The 18,551-nt window shown below is 37.1% G+C and overlaps 1 protein-coding gene across 1 annotated transcript in view; it reads right to left on the bottom strand.

The window, feature by feature from the left end:
- The window catches only part of SMARCA2 (SWI/SNF related, matrix associated, actin dependent regulator of chromatin, subfamily a, member 2), a 115,168-nt gene that overhangs the window by 75,903 nt on the left and 20,714 nt on the right, over window positions 1–18,551 (bottom strand). The window contains exons 3-7 of the mRNA XM_064735304.1: window positions 17,569–17,692; window positions 7,777–8,106; window positions 6,833–6,934; window positions 5,133–5,382; window positions 90–216 (exon numbers count right to left, since the gene is read on the bottom strand). Of these exons, the coding sequence (XP_064591374.1) occupies window positions 90–216; window positions 5,133–5,382; window positions 6,833–6,934; window positions 7,777–8,106; window positions 17,569–17,692 (933 nt within the window). The remainder of the gene's footprint in view (window positions 1–89; window positions 217–5,132; window positions 5,383–6,832; window positions 6,935–7,776; window positions 8,107–17,568; window positions 17,693–18,551) is intronic.

Below are 18,551 nucleotides of genomic sequence, written 5' to 3'. Positions count from 1 at the left end.
CCAAAAATCTCTTTCCAGTTTACTCTTCACTGCATGAACAGGTTTGCCTGTGACTGCTATGAAAATTTTCCTCAAGTAAATGGTATTACCTGGCGTTGGAAATTCAGTAACCGAAGTGCCTTCAACTCCACTGTAGCTTTGGTCCGCAGATCAGGGGGCAGAGAGCCAGGCAAGTTCTCCAGTTCCTGGATTCTGTGAGCAATTCGAGCCTGAAGTCTACAAAACCAGAAAACTGGGTAAGACACCACAAGAAATCTGTAAGGCATTACTAAAATTAGATAGTAAAAACAGTCAGTACAACTCAGGTATTTACTTGTATTTTTCTGGGTTTTCTTCTGAGCTAACAGGCTTTTGCAGAGATGACACTGGGTGTCTTTTTCCACTTTGAAAATAAATTGTCAAGTGATCAAAATGTCCCTTGGCTTTTCTTTTCAACTAGAACTAGATATGCGAAAATAAACTTGGGAATTCTATTTTACACATACTATTCAGGATTCTGCTTTCAAGCCTCTTTGATGGGTATTATTTTTATGCAGTGTAGTCAGTGATGACATAGACCGTACTTGCCTTATTAACTGGAATTTTATTTCATTATTTTACTGACAAAGTAAGTTTGTTTATAAAGTATTCACAGCTATATAGCTGCTACTGCAAATTGAATTCTACTTCACTCTTCGTTTAGAAGAATGTATTTTGTATTCATTTGCAAATTCAAGAGAGAGAGAGAGAGGGGGACTAATAGACAGAACTTGATTTTTTCTGCCTTTAATATTAACAGAAGAATTCTGAAGTTCCTGGAACAACAAATAGGATGTGATGCTGCATTACTGCAGAAGACTATATTGGTATCTTTAGGAGAGTAAAAACTAAAGCAGAATTAGGTAAGTAATGTTTGTCGTACAGGCTGAAAAGCAAATCAAGAAGAGTTATTTCTAACCTAGAAAAAGTTTCATTCCAGTTTATATACCACACTAAAAAAAGCTCACATTTTGCACAACTGGGCACTCCAGTTAGTAAGAAGATACTTTAGTTCACCTAAGGATGTAAAATTTTCAGAATTAAGTGGTTTCTTGGAGAGATGTACTAGCCAGTGGACATTGCTACAAAAAACAGCTAAGCTGTTCCAAATCATATGCTCTACCTGTCGCTTACCCACACATGGATGCAATCCTGCATCACAACAATTATTTTTAATTCTTTTTCCCTTCCCAAATAGCTGCAGTGTGTCTCCTGAAACTCCATCTACAAAACAGTTATAGCTAAACCCCAATTTCTCTGACTTTAATGAAACCTTAAGGGAGCAGTCACAACCTTTCCAAACCTTTCTTTTGAGCTGTGAACTTATTAAAGCAGCTGAATATTGAACATATTTTCAATTTCTTTGTACATTCTTGCTAGCAATGAATGTTCCTTCTTTACTATACATGCAGATGAGTTAATCTAGGTTCTCCCTGGCATGCCTTATGGTTTCAGATAACTAACTGTAAGAGTCACTTCCAAACAAACATGAAGTGAAACGCTGACCTCTTAGTTCTGTCAGAATTGGTTTTTTTCTTTCAATTCAGATATAAAACATACAAAAATGCCTGCTGTTGTAGAAGTTTACACAATAGAAGTCCAAGCAATTGCCAAAGGGGGGTTGGCCTCTGAATTCCTATCATCAAAATTTGTAACTAAAATCCAAATATACATTTTACTGAGATATGTCTAAACATAATCAAAGCCCACAGAGTGTGCTTATTATGTACCAACATCATATTATGCAGTCCCCTCCCATATAATATCCATTTCACTGCTAATAATTTTTTTTCAACTTGAGCTGATAAAAAAAGCAGATCAGAAATGAATGCATATGAAATTTTATCCTTAAATTATACAGCAGATTAGTATATCCAGGATAACTTTTCCTTCAACTATTTTCCTTCATATGTTGAAATGCACTGAGCTACAAACAATGACAATTCAATGCTTTGGTGAGTGATTGCCCTTCCTTTAACAACCCTGTCAGAGGTAAAGAATACAAACAAAAAGCATCAATATTTCTAAGTCAGTAGAGATATTACCTCAGAAAACTCTTATTGTAACCCAGACCAGTCCTCTATTTTAAAAAAAGTCCAGAAAAATAGAAGTTGAAATAGTAAAAGAAAATCCACAGTACCTGTATGGAAGAATAAAGAAAATGACAACCAGATGGGTTATGTATGAACCAAAAAAAATAAGAAAAACCTTTGAAGTTTAATTTCATACTTTCCCAGAAGTACTATTTATACATATTGTCTATGGTACTAACAGAGTAATTATAATAATGCCTTCTTCAGTAGTAAGCGGGAGTTTTTAAAGAATTCCAAGTCAAGTTAATGGAAGAACTATCGCTCATCACTGCCACCTTCAAGTCTTTAAAGGATGTGACCACGGTTTGTTGTACTGCTGTTATTTTCATGGAACAATGCCAACAGCTGTCAGGTAAAGAGAATCCAAAGAAAAAAGTTTCCTAGATCTTTTTACAATCACTTGAAGTACATAATCTCACCATTTAAAGGAGATGTAATAAATCAATCTTTGCAGTTCAGCAATCTACCTCCATGCAGAAAGTGGCCACTGAATGTACGCAGAGATTTCTTAGCAAAGTAAGTGATGCACACCCATTCCTCATTAACTCAGGTTAGCAGCAGAGGTTATGGTTGTACAATCAAATCTAGCTGGCATGGATGCCAGGCAGTAAAGAAGATGCCTAAGAAAATACTTAGCAGATAACGGAAAGAAACCACATACAATCTGCAGGACATTTCCAAGTGTCCAAGTGTATTCTTTTTTTAGTGTGCAATGAGAATGATTGTGGAAAAAGCCTTTCAACATAATAAAACAACTTTAAATTACAGGCATTATTACCTTTCAGACAGCTATTCAGTGAGAATAAAAAGCAGCACTTTATTTGGAAGAAAGCATTAAGGAGAGTTTTATAAAAATGTGTATTGGATTTGCATGGCTAGGTACTGCTAGCAGGAGGGCTACAGCACTGGCTGTCAGAAGTTTTCCTATGTCCAGTAGAGCCAACACCAGCCAGATCCAAGACAGATCCCTCCACTGGTCAAGGCTGAGCCAATCAAAACGGTGTCAATGCTTCTGCCATAGCAGACTTAAGAAGGGGGCGGGGTGGGGGAAGTTACTGGGCAGATTAATTGTGGCTAAAGAAGAGCTGTGTGACAACCTGTGAGAGGAACAGCTCTGCAGACACAAAGATCAGTGGAGAAGGAGGGGTCACATGCAGCAGAGCTGAGATTCCCCCACAGCTCATGGTGCAGGTAATGGTGAGGCAGCTATGCCCTTGCAGCCCATGGGGGACCACAGGGATGCAGAAATTCACCTGGAATTCAAATGGTTTTCAAGATATAATGCTCCTTTATTAAAAGAGTTTAGTGTGAGATCTCAAGAGCCAACTGTTTCATAAAGCTTGCACTAACCTCAGTGTTTTCAGGATAAGGATGTTTATTTTGGCTTTTTTCTGCTCCCTTTTTATTAAGAAATTGTGAAGACACATTTCTGAATTAAACTTGTCCATATTAAAGCTAAATTCAGCACCATTCAAACCACAGAAGCTGTGAAACTGTCTTTTTCAAAACTTTTGTCTGATGTTACTTACACAGTATTAAGTAATGAAAAGACTTCCAGGAGCTCTACATATTCTGGAACTTGAAGCAAAATTAAACACCAGTAATGTTCAACACTAAAAAGGTTGGGATCTTATTTCTCTCTTCTAGGATAAAAATCCCATAAAATATAAAATCCTTCTGCTGGAGAATCCCTACCAAACTTTCATCTCACTATGCCAAGAACAACAGTGTATTTAGAACCTAACATGCTGGATCTGTAACTGGTTCTCTACAACTAAAAGTATCAGCTTTATTTTTTGTTACTCATTACTTTCCTCTGTTTATGAACACTAAGATATAACAGCTTGGAACAAACAGTTAAGTAGAGCAGGGCTTAAAACAGGAAGAGCAACAATTTGAGGTTAATTGATGCAGAAAACACTGCATCATACTGGCCGTATGATTCTTCGTTGAAGTTAGTGCTACAATTCTTCTGACAGAGTAACTGAAACCATAAAATGGTGTGTTCTACAAGCTTCTGAAAAAGATGCTGGAAAATGCTGATTGCTCATGCTGAAAGAGATACAGCCATTCAGTTCTAGGGTGTATACATAAGACTGGCAGTATCACGACAAGAATGCACTGATAGAATTAGTTAAGCAATACCTGACACAAAAACTAACAGCTTTTCTGTAATCAAGGCCTGAATTCTGGGCATGGCATCACACCCAAAAGCGCTTCACGGTGCTTTACCTTTATAAAGCAAAAGTTGTTAAACCAGTCTTCTGTGAGGTCACCATCCCTTTTGGCTACCTTCCTCTACAAACTCAAAGTAACAATGCAAATGCATCATTAAACTAAAACAGGTAATACTCTGAGTGCAATTATTTTCCTCTAACTGATAATCATCAGGAACGTATTTCAGGTGCAAGTCAAAATCCTTCTGCCTGGCAGACTCTCAAGGTCAGTTATTGAATAGCCTTGATGTTGTGAAGAGGGAAGAAGTCTCTTTCTAACTGCAAAAGAAATGTTCTACCCTATACTTTTTAACAAATATACTTCATCATCTAAACAGAACACTCGGGAGGCAATTTTTGAAATGGGTATACATTCTCCTAATTGGCATACTTTTTTCCTAATCTTGCCTGTGACTTTCTTATTCTCTTCACTCTTTGGCTGTCTAGACAAATCCATCATATTCATAAAATGTGCTTTTGCTGTGGTTACTAACTCCTCAGCCTTTTGGCCGTCTCTGTTCTCTCCTAACTTTCCTTTTTTTATAATAATGAAAACCTTGAACACAAAATGGGTTTCACTTTAAACTTAAATGGTTTCCTGTGATACTGCCAGTATGCTTCACTATTTCATCATTTGGAGTAGAATTAAATAATCCTTTGGTTTGATATTTGTGTACTGCTTGGTAATACAGCCTTTCCCTGGAAACTTTGTTTGCACTATTACCACTACAGTAGCTGACTGCAAGGAGTTCCAGTTAAGGATGTGAAAAACAAGAATAATTTTAACCTTGTTATTCACTCTTACCGATATTCACGTTCTTGGAGTATTTCAACAGGATCCAGTCCTTGTGGCTTCTGGATAGGGCTGATGCGGTTCTGCTTCTGCTGCAGCTGGACAATGGGTGAAGGTTGTCCTGGCGGGGGCTGTGGTACAGAGGGCCCAGGCATGGTGGCAGCAGGCTGGGCGGCAGCAGGAGCAGGAGAAGGCCTCCCACTAGGAGCTGGTGCTGGAAGCTTTTGCTGTGCATTGGAGACGCTCATATCTGGGGCTTGGCCTGAAACATGAACGGTACTGATTCACAACATGAAACATGGAAAGCAGGAAGAAAATCAAGATGGCTTTCTGAACACAAGATATGAAGGTAAGATAAACATTCAAAATCACCAGAAAAGGCACACTGAGATTACATTCTGTTTTTAAAACAGGCATACTAAAATGCAAGGATACCATACATTGCAAGAAATGGCCAAAAGAAAAACAAAACACATGAAATTTTATAATGAATGCTGTTTCTTTTGTTGTTTCTGTGGACTTCTAATTCTCGTGTTACCAGAAATGAAACAGCTGTAGAACTGACTTCCTCCAAAAGCAAGACCTCATTCTGCCTCTTGTTCACTACCCTTACAGTTAAAAGAAAGCATCTAACCACAACCTGGCAACAAGCAGAACTAGGTCTGATTTCAGACCTCTACCAGAACTTGATAACCATATGAAAATTTTTCAACTGTATTCAGAAATACCTGCCAGATATAAATAGCTTTTGTTTCACTGTGATCTCCTATAAATTTTATTTATTTAAAATATCAGGAACTCAATTATTTTAATCACTTTGAAAAGCAACACCTCCGTTAACATGAAAATGGTACCTGTCACTTACAGTCCCTAAAGGTCATAGACTTTAGAATTTCATTATGACAAGTTACCCATGCCTTCAGATGTTCACGAATTCACTGTTAACAGACATTGCTAAAATACAGATGCTGCTTTAATTATCTCAAGAGTTATAGTCATTTAAGCTAGGGAAAACAACTGTAAAGTACACCTGCAATCTTGCAATCAACCTTGATTCAAACCAATCCTGAAACACAGAGATCACCATTTGTCATTCACACATCTGCATCAAACTCCAAAAAAGGAACTTGAGCATAAGCTGTAGATTCTGTATGCAGCTACACTGCATTTCAGCTTATAAGAAGGAAAAAAAAGCAAGCCCATGAAAAGCCTCTGTGCAACCTCAGTTCTCAGGGAATCGGGGAAGCTGAATGACTGTGCAATGAATGACAAATATATTTGAAGACATGGGGGAAAAAGTTGCAGCATTCATTTGATCTCAAAGATTGCACTGATCCTTCAAAGCAATTTGATTCCAAAAGAACAAAATATACAGAAGGCAACAGCATTATTCTACTACGATTTGAGAACTTCTTTTACAGTAGCAAAGGTGAAAGACAAGCTTGCTACAATTAAGTATACTCAGAACATAAGTTATTAAGTTTTATGCATGTTCCTCAGAAAACATACAGATTTCATTCTGATTGTAAAAAGGTGCTTCATGTTCAGTCTGTCTAAAAATTGCAGTAATTTCATGTGGGTCTCTTCCATATGAATAAAAGGTTAGACTCTCCTTGATTAAGATCTTAGACACAGTAGAAGTTACAATATTTTTCTTGCACAACTTTTTACCTTTCCTTTTCACTTTTCCCCACATCCTTTTCCCACCATACCTTCAGTCCACGTTTTAGGGGTAATGGCAGTTGTATGTCCAGGCATCCCTGGTGCAGCCCCTGGTCCAGCAGCAGCACCACTCATTGCATGTAATCCAATACCTGCAATTTGACAGAGGAATAAAATTTGCTGAAACACAAACTACTTCCAAGATTCAAAAATCATTGTTTTCTAGCATGCTAGTCTATTCAGGCAAGTAGTGCTTTTCTTCTTTAAGTAAGGATTTAAGTAGTTTTTATTGTTAATACATATGAAAGTAATACACATACCTAAAATCATGTTTCATGAAAAAACCCAACTTAATTGGTAGCAAAGCCATATCCACCAAAATGAAGTGAACAGTGAAATTATTAAAACTTAAGAAACAATATCATCTTAACCCTTGATTCTAACACAAACTCAGTAATGGAAGTGTTCAGAAACTAACAGGTTCAGGGTGTTTAATGTAAGAGTCTTCTTAGGACCAAAATGTGCTTGCTTACCTCACTGCAACATCTATCACCATTGTGAGAAAAAAGTAAGCACACTTCCTTTTTCTTATGTTTTGCACTTAACAGCACACTGTGTGTGGTTTATTTTCAACAACCTAAATAATCAGTCAACTTGATCCAGATTATTTACCTACTTTCCTGCACAGCAACAGGAGACTGAAAATTCACCGTAAGAAAAACAAGGGGAATTGCTATCAGTAAAGTACGATTAACATTCAAAAACTGTCAAGCATACCAGGACAGACACAGTAATGTGCAGTGAAATAACTTCTATTTCAGTTATTAGTATTCTATTTTGACAATATCCTATTAATAACAGATGTGTTTCATGCACTTGCTAAGCCTTAATACAGGTCCAAATTACAGCCCTGTGCAGCACCCATTTCTTAATCTATCACAGGCAGAACATCAAGCATTACCTGAGCAATGACTCTTACCAAAGACTCACTTACCAGACTGCCTGTTGAAGGCACTGGGAGGCTGCTGCTGCTGAATGCCAGGCAGGGTTCTCTTGCCCTGGACAGCAAGCTGGAGGTTCTCTGGCAAGGGCTGACCCCTAGCCAGCATTTTGTATGCTAGAATCTGAGCCCGCAGCTGATGCAGCTGTGCAGGGCTGAAAGGGGAAGGCCCTCTGTTAGGCTGATTCATAACTTGTGGGTCTCCTGCTATAATGGGTCCTGGCTGACTGGGAGTCATCTGAGGTGGTGTTGGACCTCCTCCAGACATTGGACTGGACACATGTTCTGGCGCTCCTAGTGGAGATGGATGTGGAGACATATAACCTAGAACAGGTAGAAGAATCATAAAGTTACCACTCTGCTACTTAAACCTGAATTTCATCCAATATTTTAACAGTACATAAAGTATAAAAGTATCTCTCTCAGGTCTGGATAGCTGTAGCATTTTCTGTGAAGACAAAAGTGCAATCCAAAGTTCCCTGGGATATCAAGATAGCCTCAGGAGCTCTTCTTTAAGAAGAACTACAGTTATTTAGTCCAATAATTCCTAAATATAACAATTACCTGTATATTTGGAGTAAGACAAACTAAAACATGAAATATACAGAAGCCTGGGGATATAGTGTTATTTACTAGAACTATGGAAAAATGTTGCTTTGTAGAACATATGGAGTGAAGTCTGCCTAGTTTATAGCTTAATAGCCTAAGTTTATTTTGAGGCACATACATCAAGGAATATCCATTCACTTCCACAGGCCTTCTTTGCCAACACTCACCAACACGTAAAAGTAGAAATAATTGGTATTCACTTTCCGCACATCTACTCTTTAGTTTATACAGATTAAAGGTTTGAGCCAGACAAGGTACATTGAATACCTTTTGCCGTCTGGATATGGATACTCAACAACTTGGAACATCAACTGCAAGCACAAAAATCACTGTCTGAAGAAGCTGCTGAAGACTGTCAAGAGCAATCACAGTTCTGAAATGAACAGCACTTATATCTTACTATACTGCTTGAAAAATGGTTTTAATTCTGAAGATTAATTACACCTACTACTACATATTTTCTTGAGCTCCAAAAAGCACAACAGACACCTAGTTTTTGGGGATTTTATCCACCAAGAGTGAAAAAGAGGTAACAATATTTACTCACTTTGCTCTGGTATTGTGGAACACAAATAATCTTCTCACAAATTGGAAAAGTCTAAAAAAAATTCATAAAAATCTAAAACTGTTCTGGCTCATTTTCATATTCCATGTTTACAGCCAAAGATCATAATTCCAAAGAACATGATACAGTTCATGATTCTGTGACACCCAAACTACTCTTTTCCCAATTTTCCTGACACTTTAAAGTGAAACAACTTCTATTTCATCTATATGTAGTACAGATCACAAAAGAAATTTTACTCGCTCTTTAGCTTCACTTTTCCTACTGACCCTTCAGTAAAGGCAACATAGGCAAAACCGCAAAGTAATCTCCACTGTTCATTCTCAACGCTGGGATGACAGGAGCTGTAAGTCACTAGAACTTTAACCAGTGAAGAGATCAGAGTGCCAAAGAACTGAAACTTGTGCTCAACTTAAATAAAGGTTGTAAATGTATGAGACAGAAGAAAAAGAAGAAAGGATTTCAGTTTTCCTAAAAAAATCCCAAACAAAACGAGATAGAACAACAGTGGGGAAAAGGGGATTTGTGATAGGAAAAGATCAGAGAAGAGAGAAACATTCAAACTAAAGATGATGGCCATGGGAAAAGATGATGATTTTGGAAAGAATGAGAGAAGTTATATAGTTCAAGAGAAAAATGAGGGCAGAAGTTCAAAGAAAAGGAAGAGACATTAAAAAGTTAGAACTACTGGAGCTATATACTAGTTCAATATAAAAATTGTCTATACATCCCTTGTTGGTGATAAAAAGCATGATAAATAACTCAAGTTTATTCCACTTATCCATAACTTACTTTTATCTCGTTATTATTTTAAGAGAAGAGGGTAAGCTACAAATCCCTCTTGCTGAGCACACTGCTTAAAAAAAATACCCATCACACCACAACAAAACAAAAAAATATGCAACTGCATTACTGGTTTATACTAAAAAGTGAGGTTTATTGCAATGTTTGTCCATTATTACATTTCTAAATCTCAGGTTTTACTTTAAATGGCACCTAACTGGAATGACATTGTTTTCAGAACTGCTTTTGAAAAAATGGTTTCTGTTCCTCCTCAAGATATACTGCCCAAGTTTTAAATTCCTTAATGACTGATACATTTCAGACTCAAAACCTTGAAATGCATCTGGACTACAAAGTTTAGAACAGTGGTTTAAGATGTTGAATATTTGTTTTCAGTCCTGACAGTTCAAGCTGCTAAGTCTGTGACTAAGTTTTGCAAAGAGGAGTTTTCAAAAGCAGACATTTTTTGATCTTTCCAATTATGAATTTATTACTTGTGCCTTCTCTCTTACTCCAAGTTCTCTGCATTAGCATTTTTAATAATGGAAAACTGTGCTTGGCAAGAAGAAGAATAAAAACATTCCATGAAGTCAAGAAAGAACAAAATCCTTCTAAACTTCTTGTAAAGATGCTAAAATGTGGCATTTACACAATGTAAATTTTGTGATGCTATATGAAAATTTTTCCTTAATGTGTGAAAATTTTCATATTATGATAGTGAAAAAAAGATACAGTCACAAGCCTGTCCCAATAAAGTATTTATACTACTTGCTTTTTTCCTATCCTATTACACATAGACTCTAACACAGATAAGCATGCACATGAGAACATCCCCTAAAATTGTCCCACCATAAAAGGACAACAGTAACCTACAGTTCTGAACAACACAGAGAATACCAGGAAAGGGAGGCCAAACAACCCTGTCTGTAATTTTAAACTGCAGTAATTTCTAAGCTTTATCAGGTTTCCCCAGATTTTGTCTAACTGAGCTCTGAAAACCTCAAATGACGGTAACTCCTATTAACTGTAATGCTGGATTTCCTTTCGCTTAAGTCCCATCAGAATTTCACTTACACAATATGTAAACATTACTTCTCTGCTTTTACTGTGCATCTTTGAGGAGAGTCCTGTCTTTCCCATAACCCTTCAATGGGTTATAGAAGAGGCTTCATCAGAAACCCTCCTCAAGTTTTCCTAACTAAACGCATAATCAGAAACATATTTAATCCGACTTTGGCATCAACTTGTTAAGCAAAAATACAACACAGCACATCATAAACAATGTATATTCTTTACAGTATGAACATTGGAAGAAATCCTAGTTCTAATGCTTCTCCAAGTACTGTTGGAGGGCAGTGTGTACACAATGTTTCTGCTTTAATTGTTTTTTTGCTTCACTTCAGATAACAGAAACAATAACATCTTTCTTTTCTGTTTTAAAGCTGGAAAATAAGAGTCCTAAAAATTTAGACCCTTTTTTCAACATTTTTAATGCTATAATGAAATGGAAAGAACACCTACAAATTAATACAAAAAATACAAAAACCTAGTAAAGATACAGAAAAAACTCAAAGTTTTAGCAGTTCAAACACTGTAATGTTCAACAGAGGTTTTGAACTGCCACTAAAATTTACTAGGTCTTAAACAATGAAAGTGTCTGAGGAACATATAGGTCACATCTTGATACTAAAACCAACAGAAAAGGTATATTTGTACTCAAGAATATGACTGTAAGAAGATTTTTGGATTTGGAAGGTATAGACAGGACTGAAGAAATAGAGCTGTGTAACTCACTGAACTATCACTTCAATCATCAATTGAAGTTAGCTTAAAAAACAAAGAAAAAGAATCAAGTACACACACACAGGACAAAAGCACAGTGTTTTGAAACACAGTGAAAAGTACGCCCATGCCAGATTGAGGCTACAAACTTTCCTAAGGCAAGCAAACAAAATTTCCCTCTCAGTAGTGTGGCCAGGGTTAACACCAGTTACTGTGAAATTGAACAAAGAAGAAAGAGAGGTCATGCGTGCAAGTAATTTACAACTAGGACTGCAGAAATAAAACTGTTGAAAAGTCTTACACTGGCAGGCAGAAGAATAAGGTGGCAGGTCTTTCCTCATCTTTAAAATTCTGAATGAATTCAGAAAAGGAAATGCAACTAATTTAAGAACAGTAGGCACAATGAACATTACCTCTGAAGCAGCAGTATATTTGTGAATTCTAGAAGTTTAAAAATGGCAGCATGTCTTTTTAAGTCCAACAAATACTGCATGACTAATAAAAAGTAAAATAGATCAAGTCCCAGAATGCTAAATTCCTTCAGCCCTTATGTTTCCACTTACAAACAGCAAGAAAAGACAGCAGAACAATTCAAATTTGCCTGTTTTTCACTGCTGTATCACAGTAACTTCATTTAATTTTTCCAATCACAGAAAACCACAAAAATTGTTTATTCCAGTTCATTTACATATTTTCATGAAGTTTTTATAATACAAGTATTTTATTTTATATAAATAATTGGCTTGTCTTTCAAATTTCTATCTAATCCCCTTCAAAAGTCAATTCTAACCATGATTTCAATCTGCTGGATAACATTTTTTTACAGTAAATGTCATACTCCTCATATAAATACTGCAGAATTCACCACAGTTCACTCACAGTGCCGGAAGACAGTTTCTAACCAAATTCAAAATCAGAAACATGTAGTAAGCTTACTATTTAAACAGCTAAATATGAAATTGGAGCAATGCATTTTCCACTCATTTAACCTGTTAGCATCAAAACAAAGGCATTAACACTGAACAGGAGCATCACTGTACATAAGTTCAAGAAAAGAGAATCTGCCACCAAAACTAGCCAGGAATGCTACCCTTTCTCCAATTTGGTAGTAAGACTGGAAGGAGCAATTGCTGAGGAGAAATATACCAACTCATAGTATTTTCTCCTATATATTCAGACTTCTGAAAATCATCCTATTGCAGTACACAATAAAAATGTGATGATCTGTCTGAGCTAGTAAAACATTCTTTCTGCATGACTCGCATCTCACTGAGCACCAATAAAAAAATAAACAGAGAAACTAAATAATAAAGTTGCATACCTTAACTTAGTAATTACTGTTGGTTAAAAAAAATGCAAAAATCTCAGAACAGTAATTACGATACAACCAGTGAACAGGCACTTAGGTAAAATGACACAGTTCTTGCAGATTTAGCTTTCAAATGTTTCTGATTTGCTCATAATTCATTTCCCCTCAGAAAAGGATAGTTAATTATTACCTAACATAAGAATCATTACTTCCAAAATTCTGTATCAACTTTCTCTTGTTCATTCACAAATGTATGCTTGATTTACATAACCATATCTACAACTGGATGTGCAGTTGTCAATTTACTTCTAATTTATCACGCACATTTGTAAGCATATATTTTATAAAAAAATCTTGCTTTTGCACTTAAATACAAATATTTTTCCCTCTTTTACAAAATTATTAAAAAGAACTAAAAAGACTGCTATTGGAACATCTGGCATTTAAATGAAAACTCATTTTGTGACCACTTCCCATTGTGAACTGCATACAGAAGGACAACAGCCTATGGATTCATCACAAGTACTCCACCCAGATTTCTAGTACTGAAGCATTTTATGAAAACTATCCACCTTGCCATGGTCAAAAAATTTAAGGACATTGTTTCCCAGTCTAGCTTACCAGTCCTTCTCAGAATCTTGGAGCCCATGAACAGGCAGATTTCTGTCAATGAGGGACCACTACAGCTACAATAGCCTACCTAGCTTTTCCAAAACAGACCAGCGACTCTTGACCTCTAAACAAACTTCTCCCTTTGGTCTATGGGAGAGATGACAAAGACATCCAATGCTGATTTAGCTTTTGTATGATACAAAACTTTCCACAAATACTTGGGCAATCCTTGTTTCAAAGGTTAAATATCTTCATTAAGTAAAATACGGCTATTTGAACACATTTTGAATTCAAATAGTTTGCAGGCAATTTTGCAGATAGCAAAACACACTGCTTTTTCTTTTTTTTTACTTTAAAGGCTTCATCAATTACAAACCCTTTTACTGTCTGGGAATGTGCAGACTGATCAAGTATTCTTTTAACTCTCTCATCAGACAAATTAAAAAATGGAGCTTAACATTCTCTAGGATAAAACAAACACACTCCTCTCAGCAGTATAGACTGCTTTTTATAACACAATTTATACTACTACACAGCAAACTACTTCGTTCCTCGACATGCATGGCTCTTGGCTGTACTAAAACCTGTGCTAGAAAAATAAGCACATTCTTCTCAGAATCCGATCAGCCTTTGTAACCAACTTGTTTATTATTCACTGCTAAACCTCTGTGTTATATAAAATTTTTATTTGTACTGACTTCAAACTTTTTTCCAGATCATAAATACCTTGAACAGCACTCAACCAAAACCGACTTCCAAAAGACTAGAAAAATCTACAATTGGATGATCATCTTCTAGTTACAGTTAAGTTTATAATCTGTCATTTAATTATCATAATGTATTTAATGCAGATTATATTGATTTTACTTAGTGATATCTTTGTCTTAAATCACAGTATCATACAGTAACAAGCCAAGGAATTTTTACAACTCTACCAGGCAGACAAGGTTGTGTCAATCATCACGCTACTGGCTTTAACAATGCACAGAGAAGCTCCATATGTGGGCTAAGATCATTTTTCCTGAAAACTGTACAAATACCGTATCAGACCAGTTAACATTTTAATGAAGGAGTTTAGCTTATGGCTTCCAGAAAAATGACAGGCTAGTTTGACTAGTATATAAAAATAATATAGTAGTATCATATTTATGTAATATATAATAGTAAATTTGTCAGGCTAAAGGCTGACTTTATGCAATTCAGATGGACTTGGACAAGCTCAAGAAGTGTGACAACCTGAACTTCATGAGGTTTAACAAGTCCAAGCGCAAGGTTCTGCACAAAGGTCAAGACAAATCCTAGTATCAATACATACTGGGGAATGAAGAGGTTGAGAGCAGCCCTGCTGAGTAGGCTTGGGGATACAGGAGGACAAGTAGCTTGACATGAGCTGTCCTTGTGTGGTCACAACCCAGAAAGCCAATGGCGTTCTGGGCTGCATCCAGAGCAATGTGGGCAGCAGGGCAGGGAGGGGATTCTGCCCCTCTGCTCTGCTCTGCTGAGAGCCCACCTGCAGGGCTGCATCAGCTCTGGAGTCCCCAGCATGGGAAGCACATGGAATTGTTGGACAGGATTCAGAGGAAGCCACAATGATCAGAGAGATGGACCAGCTCTCCTGTGAGAACAGGCAGAGAGAACAGAGGTTGTTCCTCCTGAGAAAGGCAGGTTCCAGGGAGACCTTGTTGTGGCCTTTCAATACTTGAATGAGGCTTAAAAGAAAGCTGCAAAGAGACTTTTTACAAGGACAGTACCACAGGACAAGGTGGAATCATTTTAGTCAATAAATTCAGACTAGAAGTAAGGAAGACTTTTTTTTTTTTTAATGAGGGTAGTGAAACTCTGGCCAGATTGTTCATAACAGTTGGTAGATGCCCCACCCCATCCCTGGAAACATTCATAGTGACTTTCAATGGGGCACTGAACAACTCTGAACGATGGGGCTCTGATCTTGTTCAACATGACCCTGTTCACTGCAAAAGGGAACAGAGACAGAATGACTTCTAAAGGTCCTCATCCAACCCAAACCATACTATGTTTCTATGATTCTGTGATTTTTCCAGAAAACTGTTCTTGACGGTCTGAATCACTGCCAACATCCCAAAGACATAAAGAGAGACAGTATTTATTTTACCTACAACAATATTTAATGACACACGGCCATTCTTCCTAAGCTCTCAAATTAATGGGGAAATTTAAAGCAATCCCTTTCCTGGGGTTTTGGACTTATTCAGCTACTTTCTCTCAAATGCCCCCCAAAACCACCAATTAGTGCATATTTATCTACTTCAACTTGAGGACTACAAACAATAGCCATGAAAAAACCAGACCTAGAACTAATGAGGTATCATTTCTACTTGACACTTACATTGTTAAAAATTGTACACAACCGTGTACTGTAAGCTCGACTATCAGACATCCATGAAGAAGTGAACGCTATAGCAAGCCTTGGTTTCTACCACACCCAACCGAAGATTCTGTCAGGACTTCAAGAATTACCAGGCATCCTCCCATCGATTCTCAGAGAAGTCATTCTGTTCTTTTGCCATGAGTGTGGGCATGGGTAAACTGTCATTAATACGCATATTTCCAGAAAATTTGTAAAAATACAAGTGCGCTACTTTCCCTAATGTTGTGGGAAATCAGATAAAAAAATATCTAATAGGCTGACAGGCTATCAAGGAACCTGGTTTTCTACCCTGGACCTCAACACTAATGGCAAAAACCTACAAGTCTAGTAGATGGGACTTTGCCCAGCAAGTATCAGAACAGCATCAAGTGCCATCACCACTTTTTTGTGGAAAAGACAGTTGTGTAAGAACAAAAAAAATGGAGACACAAAGTCAATGAAAGCTAAAACAGTCCTCTATAATGTCAAAAAAAGTATCTGGAATATTAGAACATCGGGAGATTTTTTTGACCACTTCTTTTAAAAGCCTGCTCCACATCATAACTCTAGTAATCTCTGTTTACATTGTAACAGTTGGTGGCATACAAAAAAGAGAGTAGGAATCTGTAGTATCTATCCTGACAAAGTTACCATCAATACAATCAATCATCTTTTTACAGTGCAAAATAACCTGGAAATTTGACCTGAGGCAGCACAGAAAAGGAGAAAACAACTCAGAAGCTACTTGTATTTGAAGCATTTGCAACCTATGCTCCTGCATTTTCAGTACATAATGTATGAACTGTCCCATCTTCATCTTTAGACTAAATGCTCTTTCATTTCATCCTAAGCAGAAGTGCCCTCTAAGTGCAAAGACACGCAAAATTTGTCTCCCAGATGATCACGCTTACATTTTGGTGAAATGAACAAAAGAGGAAGTTTTACTTAATGAAGAACTTGTCTCTGCAAAGTCAGTTCTATTTTACTAAATTGATACTGAAAGGTTTAGTGGAAAAACATTACTTTCTGATTATCTGGGTCCCAGACTGGGATTCAGCTGGCAAGTTACACACTACAGTTTCAATCACATACCACTGAAAAGCACAAAGAAGTTCAGGACCACCTCCTAACAGATCTGTACAGTGTGTGTCACACCAAGAGTCTAATATCATTAGGGAGTCTTCAAAAGTTGTTGTAAAATAATTAAGCATGCAACACAGAAAGTTTTGTCTGCTGTTGAACTTATTAATACTAGCAGGTGTTTCTAGTTAAATCTCCAGAATACCAAGCTGCTCATAGAATGCATGTCCTTTTATGTTCCAACCTACAGACACAAAGAAGGCACATAGTGATATGTTAAAAAGAGTTTCTATCTTCTGGCATAAAAAACATTGGAAAGTACGTTGATCAGCACTTGATGATAGTAAATCATATTAAAATGTATTTACATTCACAGCAGCCACATAAGATAGTAAGTAAGTTGATGGGTTTTTTCTTTAGAGATGCAAACTGAAATCTGTGATACACTTGCCCCAGCTACAGACTGGAACCTTAGCTTTTCTCCAATACATGCCTAATGGATACTCCAGCAAGCAAAGCAATTCAGCTATTTGCCTTGCCCTGTTCAGCTTTTCCAAACAAAGCTGAAGGGAAATAACTGGCAATCTGTGATATGGAATGACAGGCTCTTTGTGGAACAAGAGGCACCAAAATCATAGAGCATGCATAGTATGGATAAACCTTGGCTATGCTGGTCCATTGGACTCTGAGGTGGGCCCATTCCAGGATGAGGAGGTCGCATACTCTTCATGGAGCCACAGTGAACATCTTCAACCATTCCTTTTTCATGCAAGCCATCCATAGACTGTGAAAACAAGATAAGTATTTAGAGAGAGATAGTATATAAATCCACTCTAAAAATATGAATGACTAACTCAAAATCTAAACTAATACATGAAGAGGAAGAACTTCTTTCAGCAGTCATTCAAAACAAATAAAACCCAGGAACCTCTGCCCTGAAATCACATATTTAGGGAACCACAGAACACTATTCGACTGCTTGTCCCTTGTTTCCTTTTTGCCTTTTTTCCCTGTATGAACTGCTTGGCAATGGCAGGGAGGCAAACTGTCCAAATACAAACACATAACCTGTATTGGCCTCATATTACAAAGCAGTGTAACATACACTAACTTATGAAAGTAGAGCCTGTGGCTTAACTTGAGTTATTTTTAGCCCAAACTTTGCCCTTTCAGTCACTGCTTTACTGGAATGTCTCAACATTGTTTCTCTTCAAAAACAAGGGTGACACTGCAGGAAGTAACAAAAACAAGAATAGGCAGTCAAGGAAGAGAAAACAATACTTGTGCTCCCTACAGCTCCTGTCCCCTCATACACTCCTCTAAACTAGAGTTCCCATGGTACTTCAGACACAGAACAGTTCCAAGTTCTCTCCTCACAGAGTGTAGAAAAGATAACCTGGAGTGTGAAAAACATGCTGAAGTCATTCTGGGCACTGAAAAAGCTCCATAAGAAAAACTGAAGAGTTCTGAAAGTGAAAACAAGGGAAAAGTAACATTGGAAGAAAGAAGTCCCAAGAAACAAAGTTTTCCATGAAAGCAAAACTTCTATCATATTCCTAACTATGGAAAGGAATAAGCTAATTAACTTCTAAGTTAGAGCTCTGTAAGGCTTTGTGTTAGGAAGGAAGGGACTAGCATCACTT

The sequence above is a fragment of the Zonotrichia leucophrys genome, chromosome Z (assembly GCF_028769735.1).
Source record: "Zonotrichia leucophrys gambelii isolate GWCS_2022_RI chromosome Z, RI_Zleu_2.0, whole genome shotgun sequence".
Lineage (NCBI taxonomy): Eukaryota > Metazoa > Chordata > Aves > Passeriformes > Passerellidae > Zonotrichia > Zonotrichia leucophrys.
The sequence above is the reverse complement of the archived record's forward strand: the minus strand, read 5'-3'. Positions and strand labels throughout refer to the sequence as shown.